The 26,455-nt window shown below is 39.7% G+C and overlaps 1 protein-coding gene across 2 annotated transcripts in view; it reads right to left on the bottom strand.

Moving 5' to 3' along the window:
• The window catches only part of cep112 (centrosomal protein 112), a 240,510-nt gene that overhangs the window by 80,498 nt on the left and 133,557 nt on the right, over nt 1-26,455 (bottom strand). For both annotated transcript variants that reach the window (XM_056249958.1, XM_056249959.1), the window contains exons 21-22: nt 11,492-11,554; nt 758-907 (exon numbers count right to left, since the gene is read on the bottom strand). In XM_056249958.1, coding sequence (XP_056105933.1) covers nt 758-907; nt 11,492-11,554 — 213 coding nt within the window. The remainder of the gene's footprint in view (nt 1-757; nt 908-11,491; nt 11,555-26,455) is intronic.

Raw genomic sequence — 26,455 nt, 5'->3', positions numbered from 1 at the left:
TGTTTGTGAAGCTGTTTCATACTTATACTGCACATGATACCGGATCAGCGGCAGCGCCAACACACATTTCAGTGAAAAAAATATCTATATATATACACACTATTGTTTTTAAAATGCACTATGTATTGAATTCTGAACACAGCTTATATTACAGCATGTGCTTATAATGTCTAGTACAGGAAAGCCTGACCCTGAGTGACAATACTGAGCAGTTCAAAGCTTCGAAACCCTCGTAAAAACACCACACACTCCAATCGGCCACGATCCCAAACCCTCTTTGTGAGCTCCACAAAGGACAGCAAAGTCATGTCTACTCAATAAAAGCCCGGGCCAGACTCCGCCACCTCTGTCATGCAAAAAGCCATGTTGGAGGCCTTTTGTGCGCAGTTGTTTCAGTTGTTACACACACAAAGAGCTGAAAACACTCAGTCAGCCATGATGGATTGGTCAAAACACCGGAACAACAAATCATTTGGATGAATCTAAAGAAGCCTCTTTGTTAAGGGTGTCACACTTTCAGCTCGGTTTCATCTGCATCTTCACAAATCACACAAACGGCCCATTTCAATATCAGAACGACAAACCTCACAGACATGCTATATCTTATCGCTGTAATAATGAAGATTCACTTTCAATAAATGTGTCTGAGGGGTACAGTATGCTTATGTGGTGGATCTTTTAAAAGATGAACAGAAATCCTGTCCCGCATGAACCCCTATCAGACATAAGGTGTGTGTGTGTGTGTGTGTGTGCTGACCTTGCTGGCCTGGCCGGCGTCTCTGTTGAGCTGTGTCCTCTCCTGGTCCCAGCGGCTCTGCTCCTCCTGTATTTGTGTCTCGAGGCTCTGCTGGATCTGTCGGCTGTCTTCCTTCAGGTTGTGTAGAGACGTCTGCAGCTCAGCAATCACCTGTGTGAACACACACACACACACACTCGTTCATCTGAGATCAGTAAAGCTCCTCGGGGTCTGAGTTAATTACTCAGATAATGGATTCTGCTTAGTTTAATGCTTGACCAGCCGGAGGTAAAGTATTCAGCAATGTCTTTGAGGTTTTCACTAGATTATTACATTTTTTAAGCGGAGGCCAAGATCTCAATTCAGTTGCTGGTGTTACATAATCAGTGGTCTCTAAGGTGTAAAGAGTTCCTGAGAACCATGTGTGAGTAAAAGTACAGATACCGTACAGCTAAAATGACACAAGTCACCAATTCCACTACGACTTGAGCTAAAGTCTCAGAGAATCTGATTTTACGAGTACTTAAGTGTTTTACTCGTACTGAATGTAGGCGCTAGTCCTCGACAGCTGAGAGACATGCCAGTGAAAATAAGAAACAAAAGTTGTAAGATGAGAAATCATGTTCATTTTTCATTGCAATAAATAAAGGTCGACGACACAGCCTGTTACACGTCTACAAACTCTCAAGTCTCAGTTAAGCTCAAGAGCACAAAAAGCCCATAAGTAAACATCAAAACGGTCACATCAATATAGCGGATAAATAAATTAATGTTAAGCAAAATTAAACAGTCATAGTCTACTTGCAGTGGATGTGCCGGATTCGGACACGTTTGGGTGAGTAAAGGCAAAACACACAAGATGTAATACCTGTAATGCCCTTAGATGGCGATATCGCTTCTTTATAGCAGCAATAAACCACTGCAGAAAAAGTCAGGTGACATGCGAAATGTAATGTGTAATTGCACTAAAAGTATTGGAGTAAAAAGTACATTTACTTATTCAAAAATGTAGTCAAGTAGAGTTGATACTTAAGTTGAGTAGCCAAAAAGATACTTAAGTACGGTAACTAATTACATTTACACCACTGTATTCGGGATAAGATTATAGGGGAATAGATGTGAGCAGAACTGACCTGCCGTACAAACAACTAGCATCTCAACAGCCTTGAATTACTGTAATACCATAAATGATGAGCTTTACACAGTTATTGAACTGATTTGATCTGAACAATGACAGCAGAACTGAACTCTGTTTGCTTCTTTGAATCATTATTTTCCTGTTTTCTCTGTAAAGCTGCTTTGAAACACTCTGTATTGTATAAAGCGCTATAGAAATAAAGCTGACTCGACTCATTTACATGAAATATGTAAACTATGTAATTTATTTGTAAATTACTGGAAACTTAAGTAACTTTTTGGACCAGAAAACATCACTAAGAAAGGACTTTTAAAGAATTGTTTCTGACTTTTTGGGTTGCGCAAAAAACATAATTGTACGCTACCTATTGACACACTACCGAAAAACGTTGAATCGCCAACTTTTAGTAAATCGGCGAGCAAACAAAACAGCACTGATTATGTCTAATGAATGACCAGCAGGGATTGAGGTCATGTTAATGCCTTAATCTGTTTGTTTTTGTGCAATATTTAGCAAATCTCGGCTGCTTGATTTTTGTATTTCATTGGAAAATGTAACTAGGGCGATATTTACAAGCTATATAGCAAATATTAAGTGCTAAATGCCTAAATCTAAACTGTGTTATCGCCCAGCTCTATCATCTGCTAATTGTAACTATAAGGCATTGCAGTTTTCCAATTCCAATTTATTTATAAAGCACATAATAATACACCAATGTTGACCATAGTGCTAAACAAAAAATAAAACATTCAATTATAACAATAAAGATATGCAATAAATACACAATATGCTAAATATCTACTCTCATATTGTTCGATCCACAGACTCTTAAATACACCAAAAACATCTTCAAACTCTTACAAACCGATAGCTATGATAACAGTACCTCGAAGAAAAAAGAGAAAAGAGCTGATTTAAAACGATGTGTATTGCGAAAGGCATTATATCAATTATAAAAAAGTGTTAAGCGCTTGATTGCAGCCCATTACTGTAATTTCTTTGCATGTTTATTTGCATTCTCTCAGCGTATGCAATGTTTATGATTCGATGTCAAGAGCAGAGAAAAAAAAAAAGTCAACTATGAAATCTCATGCAATGCGTTATTGGCTTTTAATACCGAACAGATTTGGATGGTTATCGTCTTGTAAACACACTTAATGGCTGTTGAAATCTGTCTCAGGCCTCGCCTCTAGCCTTCCCAGAGTCCTCTCAGAATCAGGGACTTTAGGGCCCAAAATGAGTTAAAATCCCACATGACCAGCCTTCACAGCATTTAATGAAGCTCCAGCGAGACGCAAATGTCCACATTCAGATTCTGCTTCAACTGCAGCCAAGAGAGCGGCGGCGAAGCTCAGGGCGAGACAGATAATTGTTTATTGTGCACAAATGTTCGGAGGAGCGCTTTTACTGGAATCCGTGGATGTGTAGGAGTTGGGAGTGATCTCTTGGAGCGGACACAGAGGGAGAGATTAGGCTTATTTAGTCAGTGGGCGAACCACATGAAAGCACCAAACGCCCCGTTATTATGGTAACATAAGTTCTCATGGTAATAATTACTTGGCTATACATATTCGTTTGCCTGAAGGGACACACTCATCCCTCGATTGTTATTCCTCGCTCTTGATATTTGGCCGTTAATGGCTTCAGCACGTCGTCCTTCGTTTTAAAGCCTCTCTTTAGACTGGTGCGCATGTTATACTGTTCATAAACTGACATCTTCTTTCTGATGGATGACTGAATTATTAAACAAAACAATATATATGAGACCAAAACTGAAAGCATCATTTTCGATACATTGATCCATCGTTTCTGATGATTCCCCCAATGTCTTATTATAATAAGACATTGGGGGAATCATCAGAAACGATGGATCAATGTATCGAAAATGATGGACCATTTAGGCCACCAAGTAGAGGTGCGCCAAAATCTGAGTTCACTTTATTTTATTTCATTAGTTCATCTTTGTTGTTAAAAATAAGAATTAAGATGCAAATGACAAATAGGTACAATTTAAGCTATTTAACAGCAGCATTCAAGTAAGAAGTTGAAAACACAAATGTAAAAAAACACTACACAGACTTCACTTCATGAATTAAATATACATTGATTCTTATTCAAGTAATGTTCATTTAACATTAATGACACAGGTTTATTAGGCTGCTGTCACTTTAAGACCAAATGCACAGATCTAATACACAGACATGGGTAACACTTTACTTGAAGGGGTGTGCATAAGACTGACATGACACCTTCATAATCATGATATGACACTTGTTATGAATATGAAGGAGGTTTTATGCATGTTTATGACAACTGTCATTAAGTGTCATTCCCTCAATTATGACATTTTTAATGCAAATATGACATTGTTTGAGATGTCTTTGTTATGACACCTTGATATTACTAAGACAACACAACCTGTCATAAATATGTCATAAACATGACATAGCAGATTAATTATCAAACTTAAGAAAGCACTTAGCTTTATGGGTTAAAATTACATTAAACTGTCAGTCGGTTGGTTTTGACATTGGCTGTCATGAGGCCATTACATGTGACATGATTATGAAGGCGTCATGTCAGTCTTATGCACACCCCTTCAAGTGAAGTGTTACCGGGATTTTATGCATGTTTATGACAACTGTCATTAAGTGTCATTCACTCAATTATGACATTTTAAGGACGAATTCAATGTGTACCACTGTAGTTGAGGTCAAGAAAAATATTCATGACACAGTTATAATGCCTCATGACAGCCAATGTCAAAACCAGCCACCTGACAGTTTAATGTAATGCTAACCCATAAAGCTAAGTGCTTTCTTAAGTTTGATAATTAATCTGCTATGTCATGTTTATGACATATTTATGACAGGTTGTGTTGTCTTGGTAATGTCAAGTTGTCATGACAAAGACACTGACAGGTTATGATGAATTGGTTTATGTCAAGGTGTCATAACAAAGATATCTCAAACAATGTCATATTTCCATTAAAAATGTCATAATTGAGCGAATGACACTTAATGACAGTTGTCATAAACATGCATAAACCCTCCTTCATATTCATGTGTCGTGTCATGATTATGAAGGTGTCATGTCAGTCTTATGCACACCCCTTCAAGTAAAGTGTTACCGAACTCTTTACGTTCACCGACTCTGTTAATGTAAACCTTGTATGTATTTGACAGTTTAAGTGCGACAAGACGCGAAAGAGAATTTAGTAATCACGTGGCGTTACAGTATGTGCACTGTAGTATGATACTACAATCTTTCTTTAAAAGCAGATTGCGGAAACATTTTAATGGTTAACAATCTAAATTGTGATATCTCACACCCTCATCAACGCTTACAAAACCTGAATCATAGCAAACACTGATGTTCTGCTATCAAACATAGCAAACTTCACATCAGAACTCACCGTCATCAAAAAAATAAGAAATTAAATAGAACAAGATTTTGTACTTTTACTTACATTTTTATTTAATTTTTTACACTTACAAAAAGTGTTTTAATTGCTTTTGCAAAACTTAAAAAAAAAATGATATGCAGAATATCATTATAAATGCTATATTCTGTCAGGGTTTTGCTATTTGTTTGATAAAGTGTTCTGTTAACATGTTACAATGTGGTGATGTGCGTTTATGATGTTATGATATTCTGGGTCACGGTTCTTCAGTGTAAATCCACATAATCCTTCTCTCTGATTTATTGCCCACTTGGCAAAAATGGCCTGATCACTATGAAAGAAAAGAACCCATCTCTGATTCAAAGGGACCAGAAATGAGGAAAAACACACGTGACGATTCATTAAAATAAAATCAACAAGATGATCATTTCATCCTGGACAAACTGGAGCAGATTTCGGGAGGACATGTCACTTGATCAGATTACTTTAGTAATCAAACAGTAAAATTCAAACAGTTCAAACAGTAAAATGAACCTGTAACTACTAATGTTTTCATTTAATATGCAACAATATTATCGATCTGCTGCATTTACAGCATATAAATGAACTAAATTAATAACTTTTTTACAGCAGAAATGAACCATCACTGAAGCTGGACTATGACGCTATTTTCTTCTGGAAACAAACTCTGTTGCATTATGTTCCTGTTATCTCTGTAAAGCAAACACTCTGTAGTGTGAAGAGCGCTGTATAAATAAAGCTGACTTGACTGAAGAAGTGAAATGTGGATCTCAGAGCTGTACTGATCTGATATGCGCATGTATAATAATGCTCCGGCACACGTGTCCATACGCTAGTGGTGATGAAAGGAGATGTACTGTAGAAAGCAGAGCTCAGTTTGGACAACACCTTGTGTTCCTCATCATTAGCTGAGCGCTTCAAACACCAGCGAGATTAAAGGTCAGTGAAGAAGAGCTGGATGTAGCGAATGCTAATTAAAGTCGCTAGCATGTATGGATTTAATTGCCGCATTTCACAAGCGATTCCAGAGCGTTGGGCACATCTGAGAGATGCCTGTCGATGCCATGGGTTAGTGTGTGTGTGCAGAAGTTCAAAGGACACTTGTCTATACAACCTTGCAATGCATTGTGGGACGCTACTGCAACTGGATTCTTGCAAGGCCAAATAGTCGCAAGGGAATAGTGCGGAAAATCTGTCATTATTTTATTCCAAAACATGCTATTCTTTTTACCGTGGAAAACAAAAGGAGAAATTTGCTGTTCTTTTATATTGAATATTGTGATTCAAAAAGGGCATTTTCATGACTATAAAACTAACTACAATAGAATAAAAATGGCCACAAATAAAATTTAGTTTTAGATACATGTTATATTATTAAAAAACTGGAAACCACCCTCACCACCTGCATTAAACATAAAATGCCATTAGATTTAAATTATAATAAATGCAACACTGTTAAACAATTTAAAATGATGTCTGCTAATGTAAACCAGATAATAAAACTAAATAAATCCAATACAATAAGAAACCTGTCTCTGTTTCTGTCCATTTGGGCAAACGATTCTACAGAGGCTTGTTTCCGCCACAGAATTAAACATTTTAAAGGGGTCATATAATGGTACATGCACTTTTACAAGTTGATTGTACTGAAATGTGTGTTGGCAGTGTCTGTACACAACCATCATATAATGATAAAAATCCATCCAGTGGTTTTGTTTTAATCTCCTTATATGTTTTCCCCTGCCTCAAATCAAGCCGTTCGAGCCTGTGACGTCACACGCTCGGAAGCCCCTCCCACGATTGTTGAATGACAGCCGGGTTTCAACACAGACCCGCCCTCGCTCGTGAGAGCTGTCAATCATAGTCTGCGCGGACCGGCGCGGTCATTGTTGATATGCTGGAGCACTGTCTATGAGCAGAATGGCGTCTAAGCGATTGTGGTGTTCTGTTCTTGGGTGTAATAACGAACACAGTCATTTTAATGTTCCTAAATCCGAACCGCTGAAGACGCAGTGGCTGAGTTAGTTTTCGAAGGGAATATTCCCCACGAGCAGCGTCAATGCTCTCATGTTTGCGTGAATCATTTCTCACCAGACTGCTTTATAAACGAGGATCAGTATAAAGCTGGATTTGCTAAGAAGCTGCTCATGAAAAAAGGATCGGTACCAGATATTCGTGTTCCTGCTGAACCTCTAGAACAACTGAAGTGAGTGTAACGTTTTATTAACCTTTATATTAATATTTATATCTTTGCAAATCGCTAGCTGCACGCTTCACAATGAATGCGTCTAAGGTTTACACTTAGGGTACATTACGGCATGTTTTCCTGTACGACATTCTCAATATAATTCATAATCCCATGTCTATAATGAACATTAACAACGCGTTATGGTTATTGTGTTACAAACGGTGTACACAGAACAGAGAGGCGGGGTGAGCAAAGCTCATGATCATTTAAAGGCATATGCACTGAATAGGCGTGCTGAAAACAGAGCTGTTTTTGACCAGGTAAAATAAGTGTTTTCTTACAATACTAATGAGAATTTTTAATTAAAGTATATTACAAACTTTTAATTTAGACCCTAAAGAATCATATTAGCTTGTACAAAAATGGCATTATATGAACCCTGACTTTATATCACGCAATTGCGACTTTATATCACGCAATTCTGACTTTATAACACAATTGAGTGTTATAAAGTCAGAATTGCAAGATATAAACATGCAATTCTGAGAAAAAAAGTCTGAATTGTGAGTTTATTTCTCGCAATTGCAATATTGATATATTATATATATATATATATTGCAATATTGCAATATTATTACTTTATATTGAGATGTACGAAAAAAAGTCTGAATTGTGAGATAAAAAGTGGCGATTACCTCTTTTATTTTTTATTCTGTGGCGGAAACGAGCGTCCATACGATTCCTAACAAGAGAGCGAACAAGAGGAAGAAGTTGTTTGGTGCGGAGGAGGCGCATGTAATGTGTATTAAACGCAGACGTGTTCCCACCAAACGCGAGTGGGAAACAAGAGAGAGCAAAAACAATGTTTATTTTGTGCCTCAGAAAAAAGGAATTAATCATCAGTGGTCCTCTCAGAGGTTATGTAGAAACGGGGAAAAGCGCCTGTGAACTCTTTTTCTCACACACTCAAAGTGTGTTCTTTTGATGTGGAAGCATTGTGTAATTTAATAGGCCTGTGTTTTCACACAACATCTGCTCGTCACCCTGACATTCAGCGCTCTGTGTTGTGGAGAAGAGAGAGGAGAGCGAGTGTTTGAGCTGGGACTGAGGTAATGAGAGGCTCACACTGAACGTGTACAACATCTACAGTGTGTGAGGAGTTCAGCTCGCCAGAAGAATGAAGCGTATTCTTCTGAACCTGAAGCCAGTGTAATGGTGTAGAGTCTGAGCAGATTAAATCTAATGTTTAACACATGGCCTCAGTAACACACACGAGAGGAGAGAGATAAGCGCTCGGACACACACACACACACACACACACACTGGGCCAGGAACGGAGGGGGCTGAAGAGTGTGTCCAACACCTCAGGTGATTTATGAAGACTTATGAAGAAACTTTCACACTCCGGTTTAACAAGACACTCATAACTGTAACTGGACCGTAGATCACTACAGACAATAATTCGTTTCGATACAAGTTTTGATAAAGTAATTTATCAAGTCATAAAGTTATTAAAAAAGTAGCTGGGTCATTTTTAATTAAATAGAAAACAAATTATATATATATTTTACTTTTTATAAAAAACATAAAAAGGCCATGATTTGACTCTTTCTGATGTTTTATTGGGTATTACTCGCCTGTCTCGGTATAATAAAATTGTGAAATGACAGTTAAAAATGTTTAAGTACACACAATTAATAGTAAATAGTATAAAACTCTCTTGATATTTTAATAACAATTATAAACATATAAAATAAAGCATATTTCGTTATCTATTGGAGCTCGGAAGGGTTCAATTTAAGCAGATGCTTTTCCACATCATCAGCAGATCTCACTTTCCTCAGTACATTAATATTCTCAACCATATCCTTCTCAACATCTTCAAAATCAATATTTAGATCAGCTTCTAATCGATTAATCTGATCATTTTCTGATCAGTCGATTAAAGGTTTGGTTAACCTACCGCAACTTCTGCCATTATTCTTTCAATGTTTTATTCAAACATTTTCTAATAAAATACAAAAAAATAAATAAATACCATCCATCCATCCATAGATCCATCCACCAATCCATCCATCCATCCATCCATCCATCCATCCATCCATCCATCAATCCACCAATCCATCCATCCATCCACCAATCCATCCATCCATCCACCAATCCCCTTTTCCATCCATCCAACAATCCACTAATCCATCCATCCAACCATCCATCCATCCAACAATCCCCTCCTCCATCCATCCAACCATCCATCCATCCAACAATCCCCTCCTCCATCCATCCAACAATCCACTAACCATCCATCCATGCATCCATCCACCAATCCATCCATTCATCCACCAATCCATCCAACCATCCAACCATCCATCCATGCATCCATCCACCAATCCATCCATTCATCCACCAATCCATCCATCCGTAGATCCATCCACCAATCCATCCATCCATCCATTCACCCACCCATCCACCAATCCATCCATCCATAGATCCATCCACCGATCCATCCATCCACCAATCTATCCATCCACCGATCCATCCATCCACCAATCTATCCATCCACCAATCTATCCATCCATCCATCCATCCATCCATCCATCCATCCATCCAACCATCCATCCATGCATCCATCCAATCATCCACCGATCCATCCACCAATCCATCTATCCATCCACCGATCCATCCATCCACCGATCCATCCATCCACCAATCTATCCATCCATCCATCCATCCATCCAACCATCCATCCATGCATCCATCCAATCATCCACCGATCCATCCACCAATCCATCCATTCATCCACCAATCCATCCATCCATCCATCCAACATCCATCCATGCATCCATCCACCAATCCATCCATTCATCTACCAATCCATCCATCCATCCATCCATCCATCCATCCACCAATCCATCCATCCACCAATCTACCCATCCATTCATCCACCCATCCACCCATCAACTCATCCATCCATCCACGAATCCCCTCTTCCATCCATCCAACAATCCACTCATCCATCCAACCATCCATCCATGCATCCATCCAATCATCCACCAATCCATCCATTCATCCACCAATCCATCCATCCAACCATCCATCCACTCACCCACCCACCCATCCACCAATCCACCCATCCATCCACCAATCCATCCATCCATAGATCCAACTATCCATCCATCCATCCATAGATCCAACCACCAATCCATCCATCCATCCATCCATAGATCCATCCACCAATCCATCCATCCATCCACCCACCAATCTACCCATCCATCCACCAATCTACCCATCCATCCATCCACCAATCTACCCATCCATCCATCCATCAATCCATCCATCCACCAATCTACCCATCCATCCATCCATCCATCCATCCACCAATCCATCCATCCACCAATCTACCCATCCATCCACCAATCCATCCATCCATCCCCCCATCCATCCATATATCCAACCACCAATTCATCCATCATCCATTCATCCACCCACCAATCTACCCATCCATCCATCCATCCATAGATCCAACCACCAATTCATCCATCATCCATTCATCCACCCACCAATCTACCCATCCATCTATCCATCCACCAATCTACCCATCCATCCACCCACCAATCTACCCATCCATCCATCCATCCATCCACCAATCTACCCATCCATCCATCCACCAATCTACCCATCCATCCATCCACCAATCTACCCATCCATCCATCCACCAATCTACCCATCCATCCATCCACCAATCTACCCATCCATCCATCCACCAATCTACCCATCCATCCATCCACCAATCTACCCATCCATCCATCCACCAATCTACCCATCCATCCATCCATCCACCCACCAATCCATCCATCCACTCATCCACCCACCAATCCATCCATCCATCCATTCATCCACCAATACACCCATCCATCCATCAGGAAATAATAACAGGACACACTTTTTCCTTTCTTTGCACTTGCCTCAGAACATTTGTATGCCGTGTTCAAACAATGGTGTGTTTACCTGTGCAGACTTGGCCAGCTTCTGATTATACTCCTTCTCGAGATGCTTCAGCTTGCCATTGCTCTGTAATGAAAGAGAACACAAGAGAGCAGTGTGTTAGAGACACATGACACCAGCGAGATGCTTTGCCGTGACCTCTGCGGCTGGCATTGCGTGTGTGTGTGTGTGTGTGTGTGGCTGGAGCTCTGGGCTCAGGGCCAGGCCTGACACCACAACAGCACACGGGCCTTTCATCAGAAGCCAACTTATCACCACTTAACAGGAAGAGAGAAAACAATCTCACAACGTTATCTGCAAAACAAGAATATGACATGAAAAAAAAACCCCAGTGTAAGCTTTTATGAGCAAGAACATGAAAAGAGACAAAGAGATAAATGAGTATACGAGGGTTATTTTTGTGAAAAGACAGATGCGCTTTTGTGGCTTGCTCACAGATCTGATATTAGTAAGAGATTGACAGAAACAAGGTAGAGTTTACTGCCGGTTGATGTTCTCATCATCATAAAGATGGGACTCTCAAACAGTTTGTCTCAGCCACGCAGGTCTAAGATAGCATGAGGCCTTATTATTTACTTATCTCAACGTGAAAAGCTGCGCTGTTCTTAATTTTGTATTTGCATCGGAATATCAACATTTGCAAGATCAATTTGACCTCATTTTGTCTCTGTAATATATGGATCTGTGACTGCATTAAGTTGAATATCAACGTTTTTTAGTTTCTATTTGTTAATGAAGTGAAAAAAGACCCTTGTCTAGTGTTGGGGAAAGTTACTTTTAAAAGTAATGCATTTCAATAGTGAGTTACTCCGTAAAAAAATAACTAAATGAGTTACTTTTTATGGAAAGTAATCCGTTATGGTACTATTGTACTTTTTCTCACCTGGGCTGGGCTTGTTTGATTTTTTAAATAACACACACCACTGATCATATAAATGACTGGATTGCTCATGACGTCATAACAAGTAAATCCATATTGGTATTCTATTGATTATTAGGAAATCATCTAAATATAATGAGAAAATATTACCTAACGAGTCAGTGTTTTTATATCTGAAGTCTCCCTGTACGTTCTTACAACGCAAACGTCCTAAACATTTAAATGGTTATTTGTTTAAAGTCAGGAATTTAAAAGTTACGTTCATCTTCCTTACAGTATTGAATATCAGATCAGTGGACAGACAAAACACCTCAGCGTTTATATTACAAATGTCACAATGATTCTTCTGAAATCTGAATATAGACGCTTTGTAAGGCAAGCGTATGCAAACTAAATCGGCATGTACATTTATTCCCTGTGGTTATGTAATTATGTTGTGTTATGGCTGATGTATAAATACGTTATGATGTAAAAGTAAATGCACGTTGTTCTTAAGGGGTGCATATTTCCCCTCATATTATCCCTAATCATATCTACTTGTAGAGCTATCATTAGCATTCTCATTCATCTCAACGGTAACTGCTCAAATGTGGGATCAACATGATCTTTCTTTAACCCAATCAACTGATCCATAAATGTCACGTGACCGATCACACTATTGAACCAAATGTCAAATGTCACGCTAAGAAAACTGTTGAAACATAGTAATGAAATATTTGTGGTTTATATGTGGCTCGCAAAAAATTATTTCACAACACACCTTCCAAACCAATCCAAGTCAAAAAGTCTTGCACCAAATGCTCTAGTGTGGAAAAAACATCAGACAACATTTGAAAAGTCGGTTGTTGAGGTTGATGCTACTGATTCAGCAGGCCGGAGACATCACCAAATGATCTACAGCTAAAACACACACACACACATCTACAGCAAACCTACAAGCAGATGCTCCCTCTCTGCTCCTGTCAGCCACTCGATGTGCCCTCGAGCCCTTCACACTGACGAGAGAAACAAAGCAACTCCAGCTTCTAGAAAAAGCATACGCTTCGGTTTTGCTGCTTGTGTTGCCATAGAGACCTTACATTACTTTGAAGGACTGGTTCACTTCAGAGTGAAATTTCCTGATAATTCCACGTCATCCAAGATGTTCATGTCTTTCTTTCTTCAGTCAAGAAGAAATTAAGGTTTTTGAGGAAAACATTCCAGGATTTTCTCCATATAGTGACTTCAATGGGGTCCAACGGGTCGAAGTCAAGTCAAGTCAGCTTTATTTATACAGCGCTTTTTACACTACAGAGTGTTTCAAAGCAGCTTTACAGAGATAACAGGAAAATAATGCAACAGAGTTTGTTTCCAGAAGAAAATAGAGTCACAGTCCAGCTTAAGTAAGTTCAGTGATGGTTCAGGAAGGTCTAAATGTGAGTTTCAGTGCAGCTTCAAAGTCTCGACACGATCCCAGCCGAGGAATAAGAGTCTGATCTAGACAAACCAGCGGACATTTTATAAAAAAACATGAACATTTTTATACTTTTTAACCACAAATGCTCGTCTTGCACTAGCTGTGATGAGCCACACATTACGTAATCAGGTTGAAAGGTCAAGCGGGACGTAGGCGGAAGAACTGACCGAGTGTTTACAAAGCCAACGTGCAAAGACTGAGTCAAATGCCATTTACAAAACAAATAAATAAATAAAAGGTACAACAACGATGTCGGGCGATTTTGAAGTTGAATGAGAAACTGTGATGGAGTTTTTCGCCTACCTTTTCGTGTGACCTTTCAACCTGAGTACGTAATGAGTGAAGTCGTGGACGTGCAAGACGAGCATTTGTGGTTAAAAAGTACATACATGTTTATTTATTTTTGTATAAAATGGCGGATGGTGTGTCTAGATCAGACTCTTATTCCTCGGATGGGATCGTGTCGAGACTTTGAAGCTGCACTGAAACTCACATTTGGACCTTCGACCCGTTGGACCCCATTGAAGTCACTATATGGAGAAACATCCTGGAACGCTTTCCTCAAAAACCTTCATTTCTGTTCGACTGAAGAAAGAAAGACAGGAACATCTTGGATGACGTGGGGGAGAGTAAATGATCAGGTCATTTTAAATCAGAAGTGAAATTCTGCTGATGGGTAATGGGGATGTTTGTGTAAAAGAACATCCTAAGACGTTTTGAATGGCAAATGTCTGCCTTTCCTCAAGCTTAAAGGAACTCACCTTCACCCTCACGTCATCCCAAACGTTTTTATGTCCATTATTTTCACAGTCCGCAAAAGGATATGTTTAGCTGAATGTTCATGCTGCTCTTTACCAAGAGGACAGACACTGTAGAGATCTAACAATCTAACAAAATTTTTTTTGGAGCTTGACTGTCACTGTATGTTTTTGTTTTATGGAAGAGTGTGCTTAATTCTTCTTCTAAATCTCTAATTTGGTGTGCAGTGAAAGCAAGTCATGCAGGTTTGGCACAGCATGAGTAAACGATGACAGAGTTTTCATTTTTGAATGAACTAAGACCAGACAATTCGATAAAAAGAGGATGCTTAATTGATCTGCACTGATATACTCACACAAGTATAGAAAAACACAACCAGTTGGAGTAAGAAAGCTGGGAAATGAACTGCTTTGAGTGCGTTTTCTTGCAAATATCTGTACCTTGCCAAAGGCATCTTAGAGCTACAGGCGCTTTGAGCTCGTATCAGGTGTTTTAATCACTTCACAATGCCGAGTCCGCGGCCTTTGAAGAGTGAACGCTGTGTTTGAAAGCACAAAGCATGCAATGCTAAGCCAAACTTCATTAGCGATCTAATTCTGGAGCGGAGCAATCACAACCAGTCCAATCATACACATTAAAACAGAAGGAAAATAAACAGCACCTACAGGGAGAATGAGATGAGATGTAATTATTATTTCTTTCAAAATAGAAACAATTAGGTTTGATAGTGTACTAAGTACAAGGCTGGCAGGCATTTCTCCACAGTTGTGTGTTTAGAGGACAATTTCAGGGCTTGCTCCATTGGATTGTGTAGCTTGGAGAGGAAGACGTGTTTTTTGTAAACATGGTTTTAAAAGCAATGGGTGTTCACATGTATCCAAACTGCCTTGGGTTTATTGGTTCCTGGTGTTGGGGAAAGAAAAAGCAGGATGAGGACAAATTTAAAGGAATTGTTCACCCAAAAATAAATATTCTGTCATCATTTACTCACCCTTGTGTCACTTTAAATCAGTATGAGTTGTTTCTCTTTCACACAATCAAAGTATACAAAGACCAACGGTTGTCAAACTCCAATAAGGGCTAAAAAAAAATCCCATAAAATATTATAAAAGCAGAGGTGGGAGTAAGACACAAATATGCAAGTCATAATCAAGTCCAGTCATGTCAGTGGCTCACCTCAAGCAAGTCAAGTGCTAAGTTCACCAGGTTCAGTCACATTACCTAATGGCACAGTTTGAGCTTATTTGACTTATGTGCTCTAAAAATGATTTGCTCTCTGAAATCTTATCACACATAACTGAGAAGCAGCTTTATAAACACATTTGTCAGTTGAAAAAACGTGCATTGCAAGACAAATTACTATTATGAAAAATATATTTATGGCGCGTCAAAACTTCCGTTAAAGGAATAGTTCACTTAAAAATGAAAATTCGGTCATCATTTACTCTTTGTTTCCTGTATGAGTTTCTTCTGTTGAACTAATAAGAAGATATTGTGAAGAATGGATCCCATTGACTTCCATAGTCTTTTTTTTTTTTTCTAATATGGAAGTCATTGGGGTCCATCAACTGTCTGGTTACCGACATTCTTCACAATATCTTCTTATTAGTTCAGCAGAAGAAACTCATACAGGTTTGAAACAAGGAGTAAATGATGACCGAATTGTCATTTTTAAGTGAACTATTCCTTTAAGGGAACATTAGCAGTGTCCCAATTCAGAGACTTCATCCCTCAAAGGCCACGTCTCCGAAGTCTTCAAAGGTCGAACCGAGCGTTGTTAAATGAGGCGGTCAAGGGCCTCACTATACACACTTGTGTTGTGAGTTTTGCACTTGACCACTTGTGTACTTACATGACGTATTTTCTGTGTTTGGCCAGGAAAGGGTTCCAAGTGGGCTTTTAACCAAATAGGACAAAATTACACACTTATAGTGTTGCGAGTGTTTACAGAGCTTTATTTTGATTTTCAATACTTTGCATTTTAAAATAAACGGCTAAATGTCTGTTCATTAGTCCCTATGGATTAGACAATCATGACCTTGTTCTGTTTAGTCTAAGGCTACGCTCAGGCCGTCAGTCCAAATCCGATATTTGTGCATAACCTGTTTCCAGCTACATTCATATGTGGTTTGAAATCCTATTCAAATCACATTTCTGGAGATCCGTTTCAGTCTGCCCGCTCTAATCGGATTTTGCGTGGTTTATGTGACTTTCTCACGCCACGTAACGCGTAAACGTCCGACTTTGTTATAGGAAATATGCAGAAAGTTGCTGCGGAAACAAGGCTGTCTTGTTGCATAGTGACGGACAAGCAGAAAACACTCTAACGGCACAGAACAAAGCCACACATTCACATTTCGTTTCTGTCGCTGCCTCAGAAGACGCCTAGATCCAGTGTGGCTACAAATGTTAATTGCTATTGCAAACCCCTCATGTTGCTGTTGTTTTTGGTGTATACCTACCAACGCAACGCCGTTGCTATAGAAACCAATGCAGGTATTCTGGAAAACTAAAGAGCGGCATGGAAAAACAGTTGCAATACACAATGTGGACAGTCAATCATTTCAGATAGGATACACAAATAATCGGGTTTGGACTGACGGTGTGTGAACGTAGACTTAGTTTTCTTTGTCAGTTACCATAGTCCCTGATGAGTGTCACACCTGTTCCCTGTTCTGTTAGTTAGCCTTGTGTATTTCAGCCTTCTGTCTTCCTCTGTTCTCTGTCTTGTGTTAATCATCACATGGTGAGTTAGGGCTCGCTCACACAGAGCGCGCGTTGACTTTGAAAAGCATGAGCGATGTGTAATGCGCGAGACGCTGCAAAAGACACAACGGTTATACGCGCCTGTCTAGCGCGTGTTTACATAGAAAATAATGGAAAAGTAGCGCATTGGAATGGAAAAACACGTTCCCCTTATGCTTTTCGTTCTTTCTGCGTCACACATTGTTTGTGGATTATCAATACAAGCCATACATGACAACGACACAATTTAGTAATTGTGGTGCTGCAGTGTGCTACAGTATATATAAGATTTAGTTCATTGGCACAAGAAGTGTTAGAATATGTAAGATGCATTGATTTTGGTAAATCAGTTTAAATGGAGGCTGATTTGTTTGTGTCATCACGAAAATGTTCATGGAACATAAGGCATTATTCATGTTTTAGAAAAAAAAGTAAATATATTGCTGTGGAAAACAGGCCATATCTTTTAATTTTTATGATTTTTTTTATTTATTTTTACTTAAAGTAAATGTTTCAGTTTAGTATTTTCAGTTACTTGGCAACAGTTACTTTTTGGGTGAATGATGGTTTCTTTGATAAAAAAAATGCATGCATCTATCAAATACACAGCTAAATATGGGGATAAATATTGAATATTGCTGGAAAACAAGCCATATATTTAAAATTTTATATGATTAAAAAAAGTCAAGTCAGATTTGTTCTCTTTTATTTTAGCATTTTCTGTTACTTGATGGTTTATTTGATAAAAAATCCATGCATCTATCAAATGCATAAATATGGGGATAAATATTGAATATCATCAAAACTGAATGTATTTTTTCCATCTACTATTGTGAACAAGCCAAGTCAGTGAAGGTGACACCACGCTAATGGAAAACGGATCAATCCTCACTCGTCCTTCCTCGTCCTCAAGCATCACACTGACAGGTGTGGCTACACCCCCAGCCCGTGTTGGATTTTCATCAGGACTTCCGAAGGGAAGTTTTTGGGCAGGGATCAGTCACACCTCTGTTAGCAGGTGGATCAATGAACTGGCGGCAGGGATCATGGGAACACAGCCATTAATGCATCTGAGTGAGGATTTAGGCTGCCGGGTGATTTATTGGCCTCTCATGGTTTGAGTTGGGACCTCCTGTGATCCGGCCCATTTGATGACCTTTGGTGCTGATTTTCCGCCAGGGGCAACAACACAAAGGCCAGCTTAGGGACTCAATAAGAGCCTTTTATTTGGCTGGTGACCCCAGAGCCAAATCTCCATCTGGTGGTGTGATTAGAGTCAAGTCACCTTCATTTATACAGCGCTTTTACCAATATAGCTCGTTTCAAAGCAGCTTTACAGTGATAATAGGAGATTACAGTAACAGAGATTGTGTGGCTTTACAGCAGCTCTAGAATAAAGTTATTGTCCAGCTAAAGTTAGAGCGCTTTTTGGGCAGCTTTCAGCATTTCAATTCAACAATTCATAAGTGTGTAGAGTTGATCTGTAGATAACGCCAAACATTCAACTTTATAACTGTTAACTATCCGCTTTGAGGAGAAAACATTGACTGCTTCCCAACACCATCTATCATCGCCTTCAGCTGGAGGAGGAGGAGGAGGAGGAGGAGGAGGAGGAGGAGGAGAGATTGATCACTCAATGCTGATCAAGTTCCCGTTGACAGGTGGCCTTTGTGCCATCATGCATTAGTTTGTCTAGCACTTCATTTGTGTCTTTTTGGTGATAGGTGGAGGATGGTCTCAGCGGCAGATGGGACGTCTACAGATTGACCATTCACAGACCATCTGGTCCATATTGCACACAGAGAATGACTTTCTCAAAATTGCAAGCTGCAGTCTGATTGGCCAGTAGTCATGTTTCACATTTTGTTAGGTTCATGTTTTTTTGACTGTAAAAAAAAATTGGGCGTAGTGTGCGTGACGTCAGCCGTAGTGTTTCTGAAAAGAATTTTTGAAGCCTAAAGTGGGCGGAGCCGGCCGTCGCCATCTTGGCCGCGCGTCACTCCCGGATAAATGAAAATGTGCAGCGAGGCGGATTAGCTGAGGAGACGTGACGCTAACACACAGCAGACAAACGGCTAGCAGTGACATCAGCGGCAATCCACCGGTCACTCAAGTGGCCACGCCCTTAATTATGCACAACTTTAAGGCTTAATATAATTTAAACGCATGAGTTACAAAAAAATTCACCCCCCTCACAGTCGTCATGAAGGGCAAAATTAGCTTTATAGACCAAAATCCTTTTTGCACCAGGCTGTAAACATGTGTTTTTCTGCTGTAAAGTTGGGAATTTAACATGGGGGTCTATGGGATTGACTCTCTTCTGGAGCCTGTCTCTAGTGGCCAGTCGATGAACTGCAGTTTAAGTGTTGATTCAAGAGAGAGAGAGAGAGAGAGAGAGAGAGAGAGAGAGAGAGAGAGAGAGAGAGAGAGAGAGAGAGAGAGAGAGAGAGAGAGGAAGGTTGGCGCTTGATCCAATCCAGTGAAAAAGAGTACTCGATCTAACAGGGAATGATATGTATGTGGCAAGTAGGGCGAGGCCGAGAGCTGTGGGAACGGAGCCAGTGATAATGAACTATGGAAGGATAAAAGGAGGAGTGACGACAATGCAAGACGAGAGAGGACCAGCCCTGGACTATTTATGTTTTATTATGTTTATAAGCTGCAGTTGTCCGTGAGATCCGGGTCCGGTGTGGCCCGCATTAGCAGTGCACCGGTCCTGCTTGCCACAATGTCATTTTACAGTAAAATACATTTACAGTTTTTTTTTTTTTTTTTTAGATAAACAAGAACAAGTCATCAGTGAAAATCATAAACTGAATTCTTTACCGGCTATTTTAAAGTGGTTGTCGGTACAGATTTTAGGAATTTGGTATATTAATTTAATTTTGCAAGCAGAAAAACTGAACGCTTCTCTAGCAAGGAAACGGATCTACTCATGCGCGAGGATAAAGCTGTGTGTGCGTGTGTGTGTGTGTGTGTGTGTGTGAGGTTAAAGCTCAAGCAGACCATCTACGAGACAAGCCTGATTCCACCATTTCTTTATGTACACAATATTAATCTTTTACATTGTAATCCTTTTATTTTTAATATTTGGCATGTTTGTGCGCTGATGCTCGTCCCTGTGTGTGTAATAAGCAGTGTGTGTGTGTGTGTAATAAGCAGTGTGTGTGTGTGTAATAAGCAGTGTGTGTGTGTGTAAGAAGCAGAGTGTGTGTAATAAGCAGTGTGTGTGTGTGTAATAAGCAGTGTGTGTGTAATAAGCAGTGTGTGTGTGTGTGTAATAAGCAGTGTGTGTGTGTGTAATAAGCAGTGTGTGTGTGTGTAAGAAGCAGAGTGTGTGTAATAAGCAGTGTGTGTGTGTGTAATAAGCAGTGTGTGTGTAATAAGCAGTGTGTGTGTGTGTAATAAGCAGTGTGTGTGTGTGTAAGAAGCAGAGTGTGCGTGCGCTGTGGAGCCGCCTATAGGCGCATATTACTAACGTGCTCTTTAAATAACAAAAGAAATACTGTGCCATTGACTTCAGACCAGGGTTCAGTTCCTTAAAATAGCAGCGCTCCAACAATGCGCCTGAACACACACCTGGTTCTCAGACCAGCACACAAATAGGCACAAATGCATTTAAACAATAGTACGTGAAAATGAAAACTGCGTCGAGCAGACACTAGCGAAACACACTTGCGTCGCGCCTGGCCTGCATTGAGCCGGGTCTATGATAGGGCCCTGATTGTCCCAAGTCGATCCGTCCAGGACTAGGTCGAGGATTTCTTGTCCAGTGAGATATAAAAGTCTCTGAGCGAGCGGCCAATGGCATTGTGGATGCGTTGGGTCGGCAGTGGCTCTCTCTCCACAGCTCTCCACTGCCGGTGTGTGGCAGGCTTTTCTTGTGTCACCGACTTTCCCAGCCATCGTGACAGAAACAGAACGAGGAAAAAACTGGAGGATGGGGGGAAAAACGGCATAACTTTCATCTCGGCAGAAGAAAGAAAAATAGAAATCACCAAATCCATCCACATGCCTGGCTGGTCTAAATCTGATTTTCTGCTATTAAGCTCCATTTCCCTCTCTCGATCTGCCACTCCGAGGTGATGGGGAGGTGTCTTTGATCATATTCTCCCACTGTTTTGCTCTCTGTAATCCATGACCAAAAATAATGGGATTTGGTGTATCTCCAAATGGCAGAGAAACCAGTTGACAGAAATTAATAAGTTTGCAGGGACGAAAAAAAAAAAATGTGAAGACAAACAATGACAACATCATCCCCCAAAAACACCACCATCCTCCGTCAGGAGTGAAAGAAAGAGAGAAAGTATGAATCATAATGTTAAACAGAGACTAAAAATGGTGCATTAACAAAAAAAAAGTTACAAAGAGGTAGCATCCAAACTTGGGGCAGAATGACAGCTGACAGGCGTGCCGTGGGTATATAACACACTGATGCGTCTTTGAAGTGAGCGAAGTGTGTTTACCGCGTTCTCCGAGACAGCAGCCATGCTCCTGATTCACTATAATCCCTCCTGTCACTGATCAATGGAAACCGTGTACCACATATCCTCCTTTGTCAACAGGTGCATTTCACTATGCAATGTGTACATGCAATCATCTTGACCAGTTTCCTGCCAGTCTTATGTGCAACAGACTCACGCTATTTGCGCAACGGTTCTTCAGCTTTATTGTTTGCGTTCATATTCTGCCCTATTCGTTTCAATATGACACTTGACTGTTTCAAGAACGATTTACGCCCAAACGCGCTTTACTCAGGGGCTGTTCACACGACAACTAAAAACATACTACTTTTGATGTGTTTTGGTCGTTCGTTTACACGATGACGGCGTTTTGCGCGCCTGAAAACGCAAACTTTTGAAAACGGGTTTCAAAGTGCACGTTTTTGAAAACGGTCTCCGTGTAAAACGACAAAATCGTGAATCTCTGAAGACGATGACGTCATGCACATGCGTATTACGTGTTTATCTACAGTGTTTCATCGCCATCTACTGGCCTGGCAGCAGAATACAGCGCTTTTAGCCGTTGAATGGGGATCGTTTAGCCTGGTTAAAACCAGACCATTCTCAGTTGTAACTGAGTTATGTTCTGGCAAAGCGTCATAGACAAATCATTTCCAGAGGGGCGTCACCAACAGACGTCGCGGATAGACCTAAACCCAATCAGAGCGATGAAGGAGATGACGTATGCAGAGCGGCGGAGAAACATCTCCGAGTGTTGTTCTTTGCTCGGTTTTTAACAAAAAGGAAACGTTCAAATGGCTTAAAACAGACGCGATAGCTGATTGGAGCGAGTGATGTTCGACGGCGGCATCCATCTTTGTAATGTAGGCTACAAAATCTGCTTCAAAATCCCAGCGCTGTCGTCATCGTGTAAAGCCGCCCCAACGTTTCTGATTGGTGCCGCGATTACGGCGGATTGGAAATGGGCTTGAATGAGCTCTTTGCCAGACTAACTTTCAGAGCAAATCTAAATTTGCTGGAAGTTGTCTGGGTTTTCCCAGGCTAGGGATCGTTTTGACACTGGTGTCGTCTGTACGCGGAAAACTCACACTTCTCCATTTTAAGCATATCGCTGTCGTGTAAACGTACCCTCAGACTCCTTTGCTTTGCTTGGGAGAATCAAGCTGAAACCTTTCTCTGAATTCAACTATTAACAAAAGAGTTAGGCCTGAATGCAGTCTGGGTTAAACTGTGGACGGTCTTGGGATAATCTGATATGTCTGTGCAGGCTATAGCAGTGAACGTTTCTGGGGGATGTTTGTGGATGGTGGGCAAACACTGTGTAAATAGACGGCGGGTGACAGCTTCCTCCTGGATCATTCACAAATACACTTCGTATGTATTTACATTCTATTCAACTAGCGTAAGTCGGATGCCTCCACCATACATGGCTCTTCACTTTGGCTCCTGCGAGCTGAAAAAAAAAAAGCATGTGCTGACTTTTCAAAGCAATATCTCTCCCGGCACCTCTACCACTGTCTTCCACTTTTCTTGTGTTCTTTTGTCACAGTGGGGAAACCAAAATAACCACATCAGTTTTGTGCCGCACACCTTGTTCCCATGGAGATCTCATGCATGTACAGAAACCATGTAGCTGGAAGCATAGATGCATTACCATTTGTGTAAGAGAAAGAATATATAACAATAAGAACATAAAAGTAGGGCCGTGATGTGGAAAATGCATATGGAATCCATGCATAAATATGGAATTGACTGTATAATGCAGAATATCAGTGAATAAACCCAAAGTAGGCCTGCACACTTAATCAGATTGCAATTTAAATATGAAGCCTGCTTGCACGGTTTCATTATACTACACACACTCTGACGCACGCGTGACACTCGCAGTGTTTTCAGCGTCTGCCGTCTCACTATATGAGGAGAGTCACTTCAGCAACATTTCACCATTGCATTTGAGAAAACTGTAGTCAGATACACACAGAAACGCAAATACAACCTGCCAAAATAAAAGTTTAGCTTAATTTTTGTGGAAATTATGACAGAAATATATTACTATTGTACATTAAGTAATAATAACAACAAGAATAGTTTGTTAAAGCATTATTATTATTTTTTTTACGAAATATCATCACAACATTTCATACGTGTTAATTTAATCTGTAAAACTGTGTTGAGCAGCACTTTGTTTGGCAAAAATAAAATGAATTGTTTAAATTTCATTTGAATACATTTTAAAACATTGATTAAATTGTTAAAGTTATATGCATTTGATTGCCACTGTTTTTGATTTAGAAAATGTGGTAACACTTTACAATAAGGTTCATTAGTTAACATTAGCTAATGTATTAACTAACATGAACTAACAATGAACAAAACATTTGTTACAGTATTTATTAATCTTTGTTAATGTTAGTTAATACAAATATAACTGTTCATTGTTTGTTCATGTTAGTTCACAGTGCATTAACTAATCCTAACGAACACAACCTTTGATTTTAATCATGTATTAATAAATGTTAAAATAACTATTAACTGAGATTAATAAATGCTGTAGAAGTATTATTCAGTCTTAGTTCATGTTAACTAAGGAAGTTTACTAATGTTATCTAATAAAACTTATTGTAAAGTGTTACCAAAAATGTGAATTAAAACATAAAACACAGAATCCAGAAAAATTAAAAGATAACATAGAATATCTGATTTTTTTTTTATAATTTGGCACTATTGTTAAAACTTTAATATTCATGATTTCAATTAACTAGTCTTTAAACCATTAAAAACGAATCCCCCCCCCAAAAATTAAAAATAAAGGGAAAACATGGAATTTGTGAAAAGATAAAAGTGTTTCTAGGCCCTACAGAATAAACAAAAGAAGAATATCCTAGACACTCTTTTCAATTTTATTTTCTATTTCATTACACATTATCTGTAAATAATTACTTACATTTGGGACCACAAGGCAATTGTAATGTGGTTTGTATTAGTTTGTGTGACAGCCCGGACCCACGTTCAGTTTCATTGTCTGGATCAACCAGTTATAACAATGTGAGAGAGAGTATTTTGTGGGTCGACTGAATGCGACAGAGCGTGGCCATAGTGAAGCAGTTCACGAGAGGTGCCACAGGTCTATGTTTCGAGCCCGCTCTCATGTCAGATCTATGGCACTGGGCTCGGCCTGACAGATCCAGTGTATCAGGGTACGTTAGGCTGATGCCTTTTATCAGGGCAGATCCCATGAGCCTTTGGCTTTGGGGCAACAAAAAGAAAAGGGGAGCCAGCCACATCCATTTCAGCGCCTACAGCTACAGTTTGTAATGTTGCTCATATTTTCCCCGAAATGGCCAATCCCTCTGAACTCTAAAGTTGCATCATCTGAGAAACCCTGATGACTCAAAAAGGGTGTGGGAAAACTGCAGGAACGAGGTCAAACAAAATGAACTGAGAACATGTCTGTAAACGAAACACAATTAGATTGAACTAGACAAACTGTCACATCCTCACATGAAACAAAGCCAAAGTCTCCAAACTATTCCTGCTCTTTTAGCGCTGGCAAAAAACTAAACATGCTCCATAAATATAAAAATACCTGAATATCTCCATCCCTCGCCACCCGGATGGTGTTAACAGTGGAGTCGAGCTGATGACTAGGGAAGCGTATGGTGCATTAAATCTACAGCAGGGTTTGGTTATTAGCCGTGGACATCACAATAATATCTTATGGATCCAGTGATTGTTTATTAGGGATCTTTTGCAGGAAAAACCTAGAGGAGAATGCACAGAATAAATTTGGCCCACTGACAGCATTGTTTGCACATGCGTTTTGTGTTAAAACCCAATTTAGAAATTCAGCAAATCTAATATGGTGCAAGCAAGTCAATGCTCACAGTTTAAATGTCGCAATTCCCCAACTGAGACAACCACATACTTTACTGGGACGACTTCCCCACTTGAATACAACACGACTGCCCAAGTATAATGTTGTGGTCAATCATTTGTCAAATCTGCTGCTATGATCACTAGAAATCGACACAAATATTCAGTATAAGCAATTAACTGTGTTAACACAAACAGCAATGGAGTTTCTGGCTCGTTCTATGAGTCTCGTTTACATAGAAATAATCATGATAATGCCTTCATTTTTGAATACGCGAGTTGCAGAAATCTACCAGTGCATACTATATAGTCTCTGGTGAAGTTAGATCGCAATAAACAAAATATAATGTTTCGCACTGCTTTTGTACCTCAATGCTATTCTTTAAGTCAAGTCAGCTTTATTTATAAAGCGCTTTCTACACTACAGATTGCTTGCTTTACAGAGATAACAGGAAAATAATGCAACAGAGTTTGTTTCCAGAAGAAAATAGCATCACAGTCCAGCTTAAGTAAGTTCAGTGATGGTTCATTTCTGTTGTAAAAAAGTTATCAGCTCAATTCAGTTCTCATATAATGGTGCCAATTATGTGTATACTGTATGTCAATTATGTGTATAATATGAATTCGTTTACTTTATGTTTGTTTGTAGTTGAGATTCTCAAACTAGCAAACACAAGATAATGTTGATGTACACCACGAGGCATCACCTAAATAAAGACGGCTTTCCTTCTTGGGATCCAACTGAACTGGATGCAGTGATGAAAGAGAAGATCCCGATCTAAAATCAGCTT

Source organism: Rhinichthys klamathensis, unplaced genomic scaffold (genome assembly GCF_029890125.1).
Source record: "Rhinichthys klamathensis goyatoka isolate OS25496 unplaced genomic scaffold, OSU_Roscu_1.1 h1tg000065l_1, whole genome shotgun sequence".
Taxonomy (NCBI): domain Eukaryota; kingdom Metazoa; phylum Chordata; class Actinopteri; order Cypriniformes; family Leuciscidae; genus Rhinichthys; species Rhinichthys klamathensis.
The sequence above is the reverse complement of the archived record's forward strand: the minus strand, read 5'-3'. Positions and strand labels throughout refer to the sequence as shown.